The sequence below is a fragment of the Cuculus canorus genome, chromosome 1 (assembly GCF_017976375.1).
Source record: "Cuculus canorus isolate bCucCan1 chromosome 1, bCucCan1.pri, whole genome shotgun sequence".
Lineage (NCBI taxonomy): Eukaryota > Metazoa > Chordata > Aves > Cuculiformes > Cuculidae > Cuculus > Cuculus canorus.
The window spans coordinates 207,783,130-207,795,822 of record NC_071401.1 but is presented as its reverse complement, the minus strand read 5'-3'; the positions used below and the strand labels follow the sequence as shown (position 1 = coordinate 207,795,822).

Sequence of the window (12,693 nt, the reverse complement as noted above, 5' to 3'; positions counted from 1 at the left end):
AGATGGAGTGGAGATGGAGTGGAGATGGAGTGGAGTGGAGTGGAGATGGAGATGGAGTGGAGTGGAGATGGAGTGGAGATGGAGTGGAGTGGAGTGGAGATGGAGTGGAGATGGAGTGGAGTGGAGATGGAGTGGAGTGGAGATGGAGTGGAGTGGAGATGGAGTGGAGATGGAGTGGAGATGGAGATGGAGTGGAGATGGAGTGGAGTGGAGATGGAGTGGAGTGGAGGTGGAGTGGAGATGGAGTGGAGATGGAGTGGAGATGGAGTGGAGTGGAGATGGAGTGGAGTGGAGTGGAGTGGAGATGGAGATGGAGTGGAGATGGAGTGGAGATGGAGTGGAGTGGAGATGGAGTGGAGATGGAGATGGAGTGGAGTGGAGATGGAGTGGAGATGGAGTGGAGATGGAGTGGAGGTGGAGTGGAGGTGGAGTGGAGATGGAGTGGAGTGGAGTGGAGTGGAGATGGAGATGGAGTGGAGATGGAGTGGAGATGGAGTGGAGTGGAGATGGAGTGGAGTGGAGTGGAGTGGAGATGGAGATGGAGTGGAGATGGAGTGGAGATGGAGTGGAGTGGAGATGGAGTGGAGTGGAGATGGAGATGGAGTGGAGATGGAGTGGAGATGGAGTGGAGTGGAGATGGAGTGGAGTGGAGATGGAGTGGAGATGGAGTGGAGTGGAGATGGAGTGGAGATGGAGTGGAGATGGAGTGGAGTGGAGATGGAGTGGAGATGGAGTGGAGATGGAGTGGAGATGGAGTGGAGTGGAGATGGAGTGGAGTGGAGATGGAGTGGAGTGGAGATGGAGTGGAGATGGAGTGGAGATGGACTGGAGTGGAGTGGAGATGGAGTGGAGTGGAGTGCAGATGGAGTGGAGTGGAGATGGAATGGAGTGGAGATGGAGTGGAGATGGAGTGGAGTGGAGATGGAGTGGAGATGGAGTGGAGATGGACTGGAGTGGAGTGGAGATGGAGTGGAGTGGAGATGGAGTGGAGTGGAGATGGAGTGGAGATGGAGTGGAGTGGAGTGGAGTGGAGTGGAGATGGAGTGGAGATGGAGTGGAGATGGAGTGGAGATGGAGTGGAGATGGAGTGGAGTGGAGATGGAGTGGAGTGGAGATGGAGTGGAGTGGAGATGGAGTGGAGATGGAGTGGAGATGGAGTGGAGTGGAGATGGAGTGGAGTGGAGATGGAGATGGAGTGGAGATGGAGTGGAGATGGAGTGGAGTGGAGATGGAGTGGAGTGGAGATGGAGTGGAGATGGAGTGGAGATGGAGTGGAGTGGAGATGGAGTGGAGATGGAGTGGAGATGGAGTGGAGATGGAGTGGAGTGGAGATGGAGTGGAGTGGAGATGGAGTGGAGTGGAGATGGAGTGGAGATGGAGTGGAGATGGACTGGAGTGGAGTGGAGATGGAGTGGAGTGGAGTGCAGATGGAGTGGAGTGGAGATGGAATGGAGTGGAGATGGAGTGGAGATGGAGTGGAGTGGAGATGGAGTGGAGATGGAGTGGAGATGGACTGGAGTGGAGTGGAGATGGAGTGGAGTGGAGATGGAGTGGAGTGGAGATGGAGTGGAGATGGAGTGGAGTGGAGTGGAGTGGAGTGGAGATGGAGTGGAGATGGAGTGGAGATGGAGTGGAGATGGAGTGGAGATGGAGTGGAGTGGAGATGGAGTGGAGTGGAGATGGAGTGGAGTGGAGATGGAGTGGAGATGGAGTGGAGATGGAGTGGAGTGGAGATGGAGTGGAGATGGAGTGGAGATGGAGTGGAGATGGAGTGGAGTGGAGTGGAGGTGGAGTGGAGATGGAGTGGAGATGGAGTGGAGATGGAGTGGAGATGGAGTGGAGTGGAGTGGAGATGGAGATGGAGTGGAGTGGAGATGGAGTGGAGATGGAGTGGAGTGGAGTGGAGATGGAGTGGAGATGGAGTGGAGTGGAGATGGAGTGGAGTGGAGATGGAGTGGAGTGGAGATGGAGTGGAGATGGAGTGGAGATGGAGATGGAGTGGAGATGGAGTGGAGTGGAGATGGAGTGGAGTGGAGGTGGAGTGGAGATGGAGTGGAGATGGAGTGGAGATGGAGTGGAGTGGAGATGGAGTGGAGTGGAGTGGAGTGGAGATGGAGATGGAGTGGAGATGGAGTGGAGATGGAGTGGAGTGGAGATGGAGTGGAGATGGAGATGGAGTGGAGTGGAGATGGAGTGGAGATGGAGTGGAGATGGAGTGGAGTGGAGATGGAGTGGAGTGGAGTGGAGTGGAGATGGAGTGGAGTGGAGATGGAGTGGAGATGGAGATGGAGTGGAGATGGAGTGGAGATGGAGTGGAGTGGAGATGGAGTGGAGTGGAGATGGAGTGGAGATGGAGATGGAGTGGAGATGGAGTGGAGATGGAGATGGAGTGGAGATGGAGTGGAGTGGAGTGGAGTGGAGATGGAGTGGAGTGGAGATGGAGTGGAGATGGAGTGGAGATGGAGTGGAGTGGAGATGGAGTGGAGATGGAGTGGAGATGGAGTGGAGTGGAGATGGAGTGGAGTGGAGTGGAGTGGAGATGGAGTGGAGTGGAGATGGAGTGGAGTGGAGATGGAGTGGAGATGGAGTGGAGTGGAGATGGAGTGGAGATGGAGTGGAGATGGACTGGAGTGGAGTGGAGATGGAGTGGAGTGGAGATGGAGTGGAGTGGAGATGGAGTGGAGATGGAGTGGAGTGGAGTGGAGTGGAGTGGAGATGGAGTGGAGTGGAGATGGAGTGGAGATGGAGTGGAGATGGAGTGGAGTGGAGATGGAGTGGAGTGGAGATGGAGTGGAGTGGAGATGGAGTGGAGATGGAGTGGAGATGGAGTGGAGTGGAGATGGAGTGGAGATGGAGTGGAGATGGAGTGGAGATGGAGTGGAGTGGAGTGGAGGTGGAGTGGAGATGGAGTGGAGATGGAGTGGAGATGGAGTGGAGATGGAGTGGAGTGGAGTGGAGATGGAGATGGAGTGGAGTGGAGATGGAGTGGAGATGGAGTGGAGTGGAGTGGAGATGGAGTGGAGATGGAGTGGAGTGGAGATGGAGTGGAGTGGAGATGGAGTGGAGTGGAGATGGAGTGGAGATGGAGTGGAGATGGAGATGGAGTGGAGATGGAGTGGAGTGGAGATGGAGTGGAGTGGAGGTGGAGTGGAGATGGAGTGGAGATGGAGTGGAGATGGAGTGGAGTGGAGATGGAGTGGAGTGGAGTGGAGTGGAGATGGAGATGGAGTGGAGATGGAGTGGAGATGGAGTGGAGTGGAGATGGAGTGGAGATGGAGATGGAGTGGAGTGGAGATGGAGTGGAGATGGAGTGGAGATGGAGTGGAGTGGAGATGGAGTGGAGTGGAGTGGAGTGGAGATGGAGTGGAGTGGAGATGGAGTGGAGATGGAGATGGAGTGGAGATGGAGTGGAGATGGAGTGGAGTGGAGATGGAGTGGAGTGGAGATGGAGTGGAGATGGAGATGGAGTGGAGATGGAGTGGAGATGGAGATGGAGTGGAGATGGAGTGGAGTGGAGTGGAGTGGAGATGGAGTGGAGTGGAGATGGAGTGGAGATGGAGTGGAGATGGAGTGGAGTGGAGATGGAGTGGAGATGGAGTGGAGATGGAGTGGAGTGGAGATGGAGTGGAGTGGAGTGGAGTGGAGATGGAGTGGAGTGGAGATGGAGTGGAGATGGAGATGGAGTGGAGATGGAGTGGAGATGGAGATGGAGTGGAGATGGAGTGGAGTGGAGTGGAGTGGAGATGGAGTGGAGTGGAGTGGAGATGGAGTGGAGATGGAGTGGAGTGGAGATGGAGTGGAGTGGAGTGGAGATGGAGTGGAGATGGAGTGGAGTGGAGATGGAGTGGAGATGGAGATGGAGTGGAGTGGAGATGGAGTGGAGTGGAGATGGAGTGGAGATGGAGTGGAGTGGAGTGGAGATGGACTGGAGTGGAGTGGAGATGGAGTGGAGTGGAGATGGAGTGGAGTGGAGATGGAGTGGAGATGGAGTGGAGTGGAGTGGAGTGGAGATGGAGTGGAGTGGAGATGGAGTGGAGATGGAGTGGAGATGGAGTGGAGTGGAGATGGAGTGGAGTGGAGATGGAGTGGAGTGGAGATGGAGTGGAGATGGAGTGGAGATGGAGATGGAGTGGAGATGGAGTGGAGTGGAGTGGAGTGGAGTGGAGATGGAGTGGAGTGGAGATGGAGTGGAGTGGAGATGGAGTGGAGATGGAGTGGAGTGGAGATGGAGTGGAGATGGAGTGGAGTGGAGGTGGAGTGGAGATGGAGTGGAGATGGAGTGGAGATGGAGTGGAGATGGAGATGGAGTGGAGTGGAGTGGAGATGGAGTGGAGATGGAGTGGAGTGGAGTGGAGTGGAGATGGAGATGGAGTGGAGTGGAGATGGAGTGGAGATGGAGTGGAGTGGAGTGGAGATGGAGTGGAGTGGAGATGGAGTGGAGTGGAGTGGAGATGGAGTGGAGATGGAGATGGAGTGGAGTGGAGATGGAGTGGAGTGGAGATGGAGATGGAGTGGAGATGGAGATGGAGTGGAGTGGAGATGGAGTGGAGTGGAGATGGAGTGGAGATGGAGTGGAGGTGGAGTGGAGATGGAGTGGAGATGGAGATGGAGTGGAGTGGAGATGGAGTGGAGTGGAGATGGAGTGGAGATGGAGTGGAGGTGGAGTGGAGGTGGAGTGGAGATGGAGTGGAGATGGAGTGGAGTGGAGATGGAGTGGAGTGGAGATGGAGTGGAGATGGAGTGGAGTGGAGATGGAGTGGAGATGGAGTGGAGATGGAGTGGAGTGGAGATGGAGTGGAGTGGAGATGGAGTGGAGTGGAGTGGAGATGGAGTGGAGATGGAGTGGAGTGGAGATGGAGTGGAGATGGAGTGGAGATGGAGTGGAGTGGAGATGGAGTGGAGATGGAGTGGAGTGGAGATGGAGTGGAGTGGAGTGGAGTGGAGGTGGAGTGGAGATGGAGTGGAGATGGAGTGGAGATGGAGTGGAGTGGAGATGGAGTGGAGTGGAGTGGAGTGGAGATGGAGTGGAGATGGAGTGGAGTGGAGTGGAGATGGAGTGGAGATGGAGATGGAGTGGAGATGGAGTGGAGATGGAGTGGAGTGGAGATGGAGTGGAGTGGAGTGGAGTGGAGATGGAGTGGAGATGGAGTGGAGTGGAGTGGAGATGGAGTGGAGATGGAGATGGAGTGGAGATGGAGTGGAGATGGAGTGGAGTGGAGATGGAGTGGAGATGGAGTGGAGATGGAGTGGAGATGGAGTGGAGTGGAGATGGAGTGGAGATGGAGTGGAGATGGAGTGGAGTGGAGATGGAGTGGAGATGGAGTGGAGTGGAGATGGAGTGGAGTGGAGTGGAGTGGAGGTGGAGTGGAGATGGAGTGGAGATGGAGTGGAGATGGAGTGGAGATGGAGATGGAGTGGAGATGGAGTGGAGATGGAGTGGAGTGGAGATGGAGTGGAGATGGAGATGGAGTGGAGATGGAGTGGAGATGGAGATGGAGTGGAGATGGAGTGGAGATGGAGATGGAGTGGAGATGGAGTGGAGATGGAGTGGAGTGGAGATGGAGTGGAGATGGAGTGGAGATGGAGATGGAGTGGAGATGGAGTGGAGATGGAGTGGAGTGGAGATGGAGTGGAGATGGAGTGGAGATGGAGTGGAGTGGAGATGGAGTGGAGATGGAGTGGAGTGGAGATGGAGTGGAGTGGAGTGGAGTGGAGATGGAGTGGAGATGGAGTGGAGATGGAGTGGAGATGGAGATGGAGTGGAGATGGAGTGGAGATGGAGATGGAGTGGAGATGGAGTGGAGATGGAGTGGAGTGGAGATGGAGTGGAGTGGAGTGGAGATGGAGTGGAGATGGAGTGGAGATGGAGTGGAGATGGAGATGGAGTGGAGTGGAGTGGAGATGGAGTGGAGATGGAGATGGAGTGGAGATGGAGTGGAGATGGAGATGGAGTGGAGATGGAGTGGAGATGGAGTGGAGATGGAGTGGAGTGGAGATGGAGTGGAGTGGAGAGGAGTGGAGATGGAGTGGAGATGGAGTGGAGATGGAGTGGAGATGGAGTGGAGATGGAGATGGAGTGGAGATGGAGTGGAGATGGAGTGGAGATGGAGTGGAGATGGAGTGGAGTGGAGATGGAGTGGAGTGGAGAGGAGTGGAGATGGAGTGGAGATGGAGTGGAGATGGAGTGGAGATGGAGTGGAGATGGAGTGGAGTGGAGTGGAGTGGAGATGGAGATGGAGTTGAGTGCCGATGGATCCGTGGGTGACGGCGCCGCTCTCCCGTGTCCCTCAGACATCGTTCAGATGCACATTGAGACCTTGGACGCCGTCCACCGCGAGAGCCGCCGCCTCCCCCCCATCCAGAAGGTACCATTCCCACCTCCATCCATGGTGGTGGAACGGCGCTCCTCCTCCCCTTTACCCCTCAGATGTCCTCTCCTCACCTCTCCATGGCCCTCAACGTCTTCTTCTCCATCTTCTGCAGCCGAAGCTCCTCCGTCCCAACCTTTTGGTGGGCGAAGAGTGCGTCCTGGAGGGCCTCCGGGGGTTCCTCCTCCCCGACGGCCGAGAAGAAGGCGCCGGAGGTCCTCTTGGAGGTCCACCACTGCTCCCGGCGGAAGGAGCGGTGTTCCTCACCACCTATCGCATCATCTTCAAAGGGACTCCCACCGACCCCCTGGGTGAGAAGGTCGTGGCCTTCACCTCCACCTCTGAGGACCTCCGGGAGGGGGGAGAAGGGGTGAGGGGTCCTCAGAGGTCCTCCTCAGAGGGGGTTATGCCCATGGGGTGGAGGAGGGGACGCAAAGGAGGGGGAGATGTTCCTCACGGAGGAGGTGGGATGGGTTCTCCACCTCTGAGGACCTTCTGGAGGGGGAGAAGGGCTGAGGGGTCCTCAGAAGTCCTCCTCAGAAGGGGTTCTGCTCATGGGGTGGAGGAGGGGACGCAAAGGAGGGGGAGATGTTCCTCACAGAGGACGTTGGATGCGTTCTCCACCCTTGAGAACCTTCTGGAGGTGGAGAAGGGCTGAGGGGTCCTCAGAGGTCCTCCTCAGAGGGGGTTCTGCTCATGGGGTGGAGGAGGAGACACAAAGGAGGGGGAGATGTTCCTCAAGGAGGAGGTGGGATGGGTTCTCCACCTCTGAGGACCTTCTGGAGGGGGAGAAGGGGTGAGAGGTCCTCCTCAGAGGGGGTTCTGCCCATGGGGTGGAGGAGGGGACGCAAAGGAGGGGGAGATGTTCCTCAAGGAGGAGGTGGGATGGGATCTCCACCTCTGAGGACCTTCTGGAGGGGGAGAAGGGCTGAGAGGTCCTCAGAGGTCCTCCTCAGAGGGGGTTATGCCCATGGGGTGGAGGAGGAGACCCAAAGCAGGGGGAGATGTCCCTCACGGAGGACGTTGGATGCGTTCTCCACCCTTGAGAACCTTCTGGAGGTGGAGAAGGGCTGAGGGGTCCTCAGAGGTCCTCCTCAGAGGTGGTTCTGCCCATAGTTTGGAGCAGAACGTGGAGGAGGGGACACAAAGGAGGGGGAGATGTCCCTCACGGAGGAGGTGGGATGGGATCTCCACCTCTGAGGACCTCCGGGAGGGGGAGAAGGGCTGAGGGGTCCTCAGAGGTCCTCCTCAGAGGGGGTTCTCCCCATAGTTTGGAGCAGAACGTGGAGGAGGAGACCCAAAGCAGAGGGAGATGTCCCTCACGGAGGACGTTGGATGCGTTCTCCACCCTTGAGAACCTTCTGGAGGTGGAGAAGGGCTGAGGGGTCCTCAGACGTCCTCCTCAGAAGGGGTTCTGCTCATGGGGTGGAGGAGAACGTGGAGGAGGGGACACAAAGGAGGGGGAGGTGTCCCTCATGGAGGAGGTGGGATGGGATCTCCACCTCTGAGGACCTTCTGGAGGGGGAGAAGGGGTGAGAGGTCCTCAGAGGTCCTCCTCAGAGGGGGTTCTGCTCACGGGGTGGAGGAGAACGTGGAGGAGGGGACACAAAGGAGGGGGAGATGTTCCTCATGGAGGAGGTGGGATGGGTTCTCCACCTCTGAGGACCTTTGGGAGGGGGAGAAGGGGTGAGAGGTCCTCAGAGGTCCTCCTCAGAGAGGGTTCTGCCCATGGGGTGGAGGAGAACGTGGAGGAGAGGACACAAAGATGGGGGACATGTTCCACACGGAGGAGGTGGGATGGGATCTACACCTCTAGGGACCTTCAGGAGGGGGAGAAGGGCTGAGGGGTCCTCAGAGGTCCTCCTCAGAGGAGGTTCTGCCCATGGGGTGGAGGAGGAGACACAAAGGAGGGGGAGATGTTCCTCACGGAGGAGGTGGGATGGGTTCTCCACCTCTGAGGACCTTCTGGAGGGGGAGAAGGGGTGAGGGGTCCTCAGAGGTCCTCCTCAGAGGAGGTTCTGTCCATGGGTTGGAGCAGAACGTGGAGGAGGGGACACAAAGGAGGTGGAGGTGTCCCTCATGGAGGAGGTGGGATGGGATCTCCACCTCTGAGGACCTTCTGGAGGGGGAGAAGGGGTGAGAGGTCCTCAGAGGTCCTCCTCAGTGGGGGTTCTCCCCATGGGTTGGAGGAGAACGTGGAGGAGGAGACACAAAGGAGGGGGAGATGTTCCTCATGGAGGAGGTGGGATGGGTTCTCCACTCCAGGAGTTGAGTGGAGGTGGAGTGGAGGGAAGAGTTGAGTGGAGACGGAGTGGAGGACAGAGTTGAGGTCTTCTCCTCGTGGTCCTCAGTTGGAGAGGAGGTGGTGGTGCGGTCCTTCCCCATCGCTTCGTTGACCAAAGAGAAGAAGATCACTCTCCAGGCTCAGGTGGATCCCTTCCTCCAGGAGGGACTTCAGCTGCGCTCCTGCACCTTCCAGGTGAGACCTTCGGGAGGACCTTCGCGAGGTGGAGGAGGTGGGAGAGGTCCTCAGTGGTCCTCCTCAGAGGTGGTTCTGCCCATAGTTTGGAGCAGAACGTGGAGGAGGAGACCCAAAGCAGAGGGAGATGTCCCTCACGGAGGAGATTGGATGCGTTCTCCACCTTTGAGAGCCTTCTGGAGGTGGAGAAGGTGGGAGAGGTCCTCACAGGTCCTCCTCAGAGGTGGTTCTGCCCATGTTTGGAGCAGAACGTGGAGGAGGAGACCCAAAGCAGGGGGAGATGTCCCTCACGGAGGAGATTGGATGCGTTCTCCACCTCTGAGAACCTTCTGGAGGTGGAGACGGTGGGAGAGGTCCTCCTCAGAGGTGGTTCTGCCCATAGTTTGGAGCAGAACGTGGAGGAGGAGACCCAAAGCAGAGGGAGATGTCCCTCATGGAGGAGGTTGGATGCGTTCTCCACCTCTGAGAGCCTTCTGGAGGTGGAGAAGGTGGGAGAGGTCCATGTTCTGCCCATAGTTTGGAGGAGATCTGAGTTGGAAGAACCCTTCTGAGGTCTTTCGCTCCACCCATGGGTCCCCAACCCCACCACCATCTCCTCCTCCTTCCGTAGCTGTTGAAGATCGCCTTCGATGAAGAAGTGGCTTCAGAGAGCGCTGAGATCTTCCGGAAACATCTCCATAAGCTTCGTTACCCTCAAGACGTTCGGGGGACCTTCGCCTTCACCGTTGGCCAATGGGCCAAGGAGGCCATGCAGCCCAAGGCCAAGGAGAAGAACCCTTCCCTCAGGTACCTACGGTGGAGAAGACCTCCTGGGAGGTCTTTGAACCTCCCTTGGAGATCCTCAGAGCTTCTCCACCTCTTCGTGGTCCTCACGCGGAGCTCGTGGGAAGCGGTGGAGGAACCCCTGAGGAGGTGGAGGGCAAAGGTCCACCTCGAGAAGGTTCTTCTGGGAAGGGGAGGTGACTCCCAGGTTGGAGTTGGGAATGGGGTGGGATTGGGAGAAGAAAGAATGGGTTTGGTTGGAGAAGACCTTAAAGGTCCTCAAATCCAAGGGGAGATCCATCCCTGAGAAGTCCATCACCGCTTTGTGTCCCCAAAGGGAATCTCTCCTCATCTTCGAAGGACCTCCAGGGGTGGAGACACCACCGGTGGCGCTTCCGTAGGGGTTGAGGAGCCTTTGGATGAAGGAAACCTTCTGGTGGTCCTTCTTGAGGTCATCTCCTCTCGGCCCATGGTGGTTCCCAGGGAGGAGACATCGACCCCACCGCGGTCCAATCTCCTTCCGGGGAGTTGGAGGTGAGGAGGAGGTCTCCTCTCAACCTCCTCTTCTCCAGACTGCACCTCCCAAAAGGTCCCTCAGGTGCTCCTCAGACCCTTCTCCAACCCCTTCTCCACCTTCGTTGGCCGCTGCCAGACCTCCGCCAACATCTCAAGGTCCTCCCGTGAGATGGTGGTGACCGTGGGGTCCTTGAGATGGTGATGACTCTGAGGTCCTTGAGATGGTGGTGATTGTGAGGTCCTCGAGATGGTGATGATCTTGAGGTCCTGGAGATGGTGACCGTGAGGTCCTCGAGATGGTGATGACTCTGAGGTCCTTGAGATGGTGGTAACCGTGAGGTCCTTGAGATGATGATGACCATGAGGTCCTCAATACGATGATGATGAGGTCCTTGAGATGATGATGTTCATGAGGTCCCTGAGATGGTGATGATGAGGAGGTCCTCGAGATAGTAATGACCATGAGGTCCTTGAGATGATGATGACCGTGAGGTCCTCGAGATGGTGATCATCATGAGGTCCTTGAGATGGTGATGACCGTGAGGTCCTCGAGATGGTGATCATCATGAGGTCCTTGAGATGGTGATGACCGTGAGGTTCTTGAGATGGTGATGATCATGAGGTCCTTGAGATGATGATGACCGTGAGGTCCTTCACATGGTAATGACCACGAGGTCCTTTAGATGGTGATGATCGTGAGGTCCTCGAGATGGTGATGACCATGAGGTCCTCGAGATGGTGATGGCTGTGAGGTCCTTGAGATGGTGATGTTCATGAGGTCTTTGAGATAGTGATGATGATCATGAGGTCCTTGAGATGGTGATGACCGTGAGGTCCTTGAGATGATGATGACTGTGAGGTCCTTCACATGGTAATGACCATGAAGTCCTTGAGATGGTGATGACTGTGAAGTCCTCGAGATGGTGATGGTCATGAAGTCCTTGAGACAGTGATGACCGTGAGGTTCTCGAGATGGTGATGATGAGGAGGTCTTTGAGATAGTGATGATGATCATGAGGTCCCTGAGATGGTGATGATGATGAGGTCCTCAAGATGGTGATGACCATGAGGTCCTTGAGATGGTGAGGTTCATGAGGTCCTTCACGTGGTAATGACCATGAGGTCCTTGAGTTGGTGGTAACCGTGAGGTCCTTGAGACGATGATGACCATGAGGTCCTCGATACGATGATGATGAGGTCCTTGAGATGATGATGTTCATGAGGTCCTCGAGATGGTGATGACTGTGAGGTCCTTGAGATGGTGATGATTGTGAGGTCTTCGAGATGATGATGATCATGAGGTCCTTGAGATGATGATGACTCTGAGGTCCTCAAGATGGTGATGACTCTGAAATCCTTGAGACGATGATGGTCATGAGGTCCTCGAGACAGTGATGATCGTGAGGTCCTTGAGATGGTGATGACCATGAGGTCCTTGAGATGGTGATGATGATGAGGTCCTCGAGATGGTGATGACTCTGAGGTCCTTGAGATGTTCATGAGGTCCTCGAGACAGTGATGACCGTGAGGTCCTCGAGAGGATGATGATCATGAGGTCCTCAAGACAGTGATGATTGTGAGGTCCTTGAGATGATGATGACCGTGGGGTCCTTGAGATGATGACCGTGAGGTCCTTGAGATGGTGATGACTGTGAGGTCCTTGAGATGTTCATGAGGTCCTCGAGATGGTGATGGCTGTGAGGTCCTTGAGATGATGACGTTCATGAGGTCCTTGAGATGAAGATGACTCTGAGGTCCTCGAGATGGTGATGATCATGAGGTCTTTGAGACGATGATGGTCATGAGGTCCTCGAGACAGTGATGACCGTGAGGTCCTTGAGATGGTAATGGCTCTGATGTCCTCGAGATGGTGATGACTGTGAGGTCCTCGAGATGGTGATGATGATGAGGTCTTTGAGATAGTGATGATGACCATGAGGTCCCTGAGATGGTGATGATGATGAGGTCCTCAAGATAGTGATGACCATGAGGTCCTTGAGATGATGATGACTGTGAGGTCCTCGAGATGATGATGATTGTGAGGTTCTTGAGATGGTGATGATCATGAGGTCCTCGAGATGGTGACTGTGAGGTCCTTGAGACAATGATGGTCATGAGATCCTGGAGACAGTGATGATTGTGGGGTCCTTGAGATGGTGATGACTCTGAGGTCCTTGAGATGTTCATGAAGTCCTTGAGACAGTGATGTCCGTGAGGTCCTCGAGAGGATGATGATCATGAGGTCCTTGAGATAGTGATAACTGTGAGGTCCTCGAGATGATGATGATTGAGAGATCTTTGAGATGGTGATGACCGTGAGGTCCTCGAGATGGTGATGGTGATGAGGTCCTTCGCATGGTAATGACCACGAGGTCCTTTAGATGATGATGGTCATGAGGTCCTCGAGACGGTGATGACCGTGAGGTCCTTGAGATAGTGATGATCATGAGGTCCTCGAGACGATGATTACCGTGAGGTCCATGAGATGATGATGACCATGAGGTCCTCGATACGATGATGATGAGGTCCTTGAGATGATGATGATGATGAGGTCTTTGAGACAGTGAT

The 12,693-nt window shown here is 55.8% G+C and overlaps 1 protein-coding gene across 1 annotated transcript in view; it reads left to right on the top strand.

The window, feature by feature from the left end:
- SBF1 (SET binding factor 1) overlaps window positions 1-12,693 on the top strand; it is a 109,844-nt gene that overhangs the window by 61,535 nt on the left and 35,616 nt on the right. Inside the window, exons 19-22 of the mRNA XM_054069688.1 lie at window positions 6,292-6,365; window positions 6,484-6,679; window positions 8,720-8,847; window positions 9,458-9,633. Of these exons, the coding sequence (XP_053925663.1) occupies window positions 6,292-6,365; window positions 6,484-6,679; window positions 8,720-8,847; window positions 9,458-9,633 (574 nt within the window). The remainder of the gene's footprint in view (window positions 1-6,291; window positions 6,366-6,483; window positions 6,680-8,719; window positions 8,848-9,457; window positions 9,634-12,693) is intronic.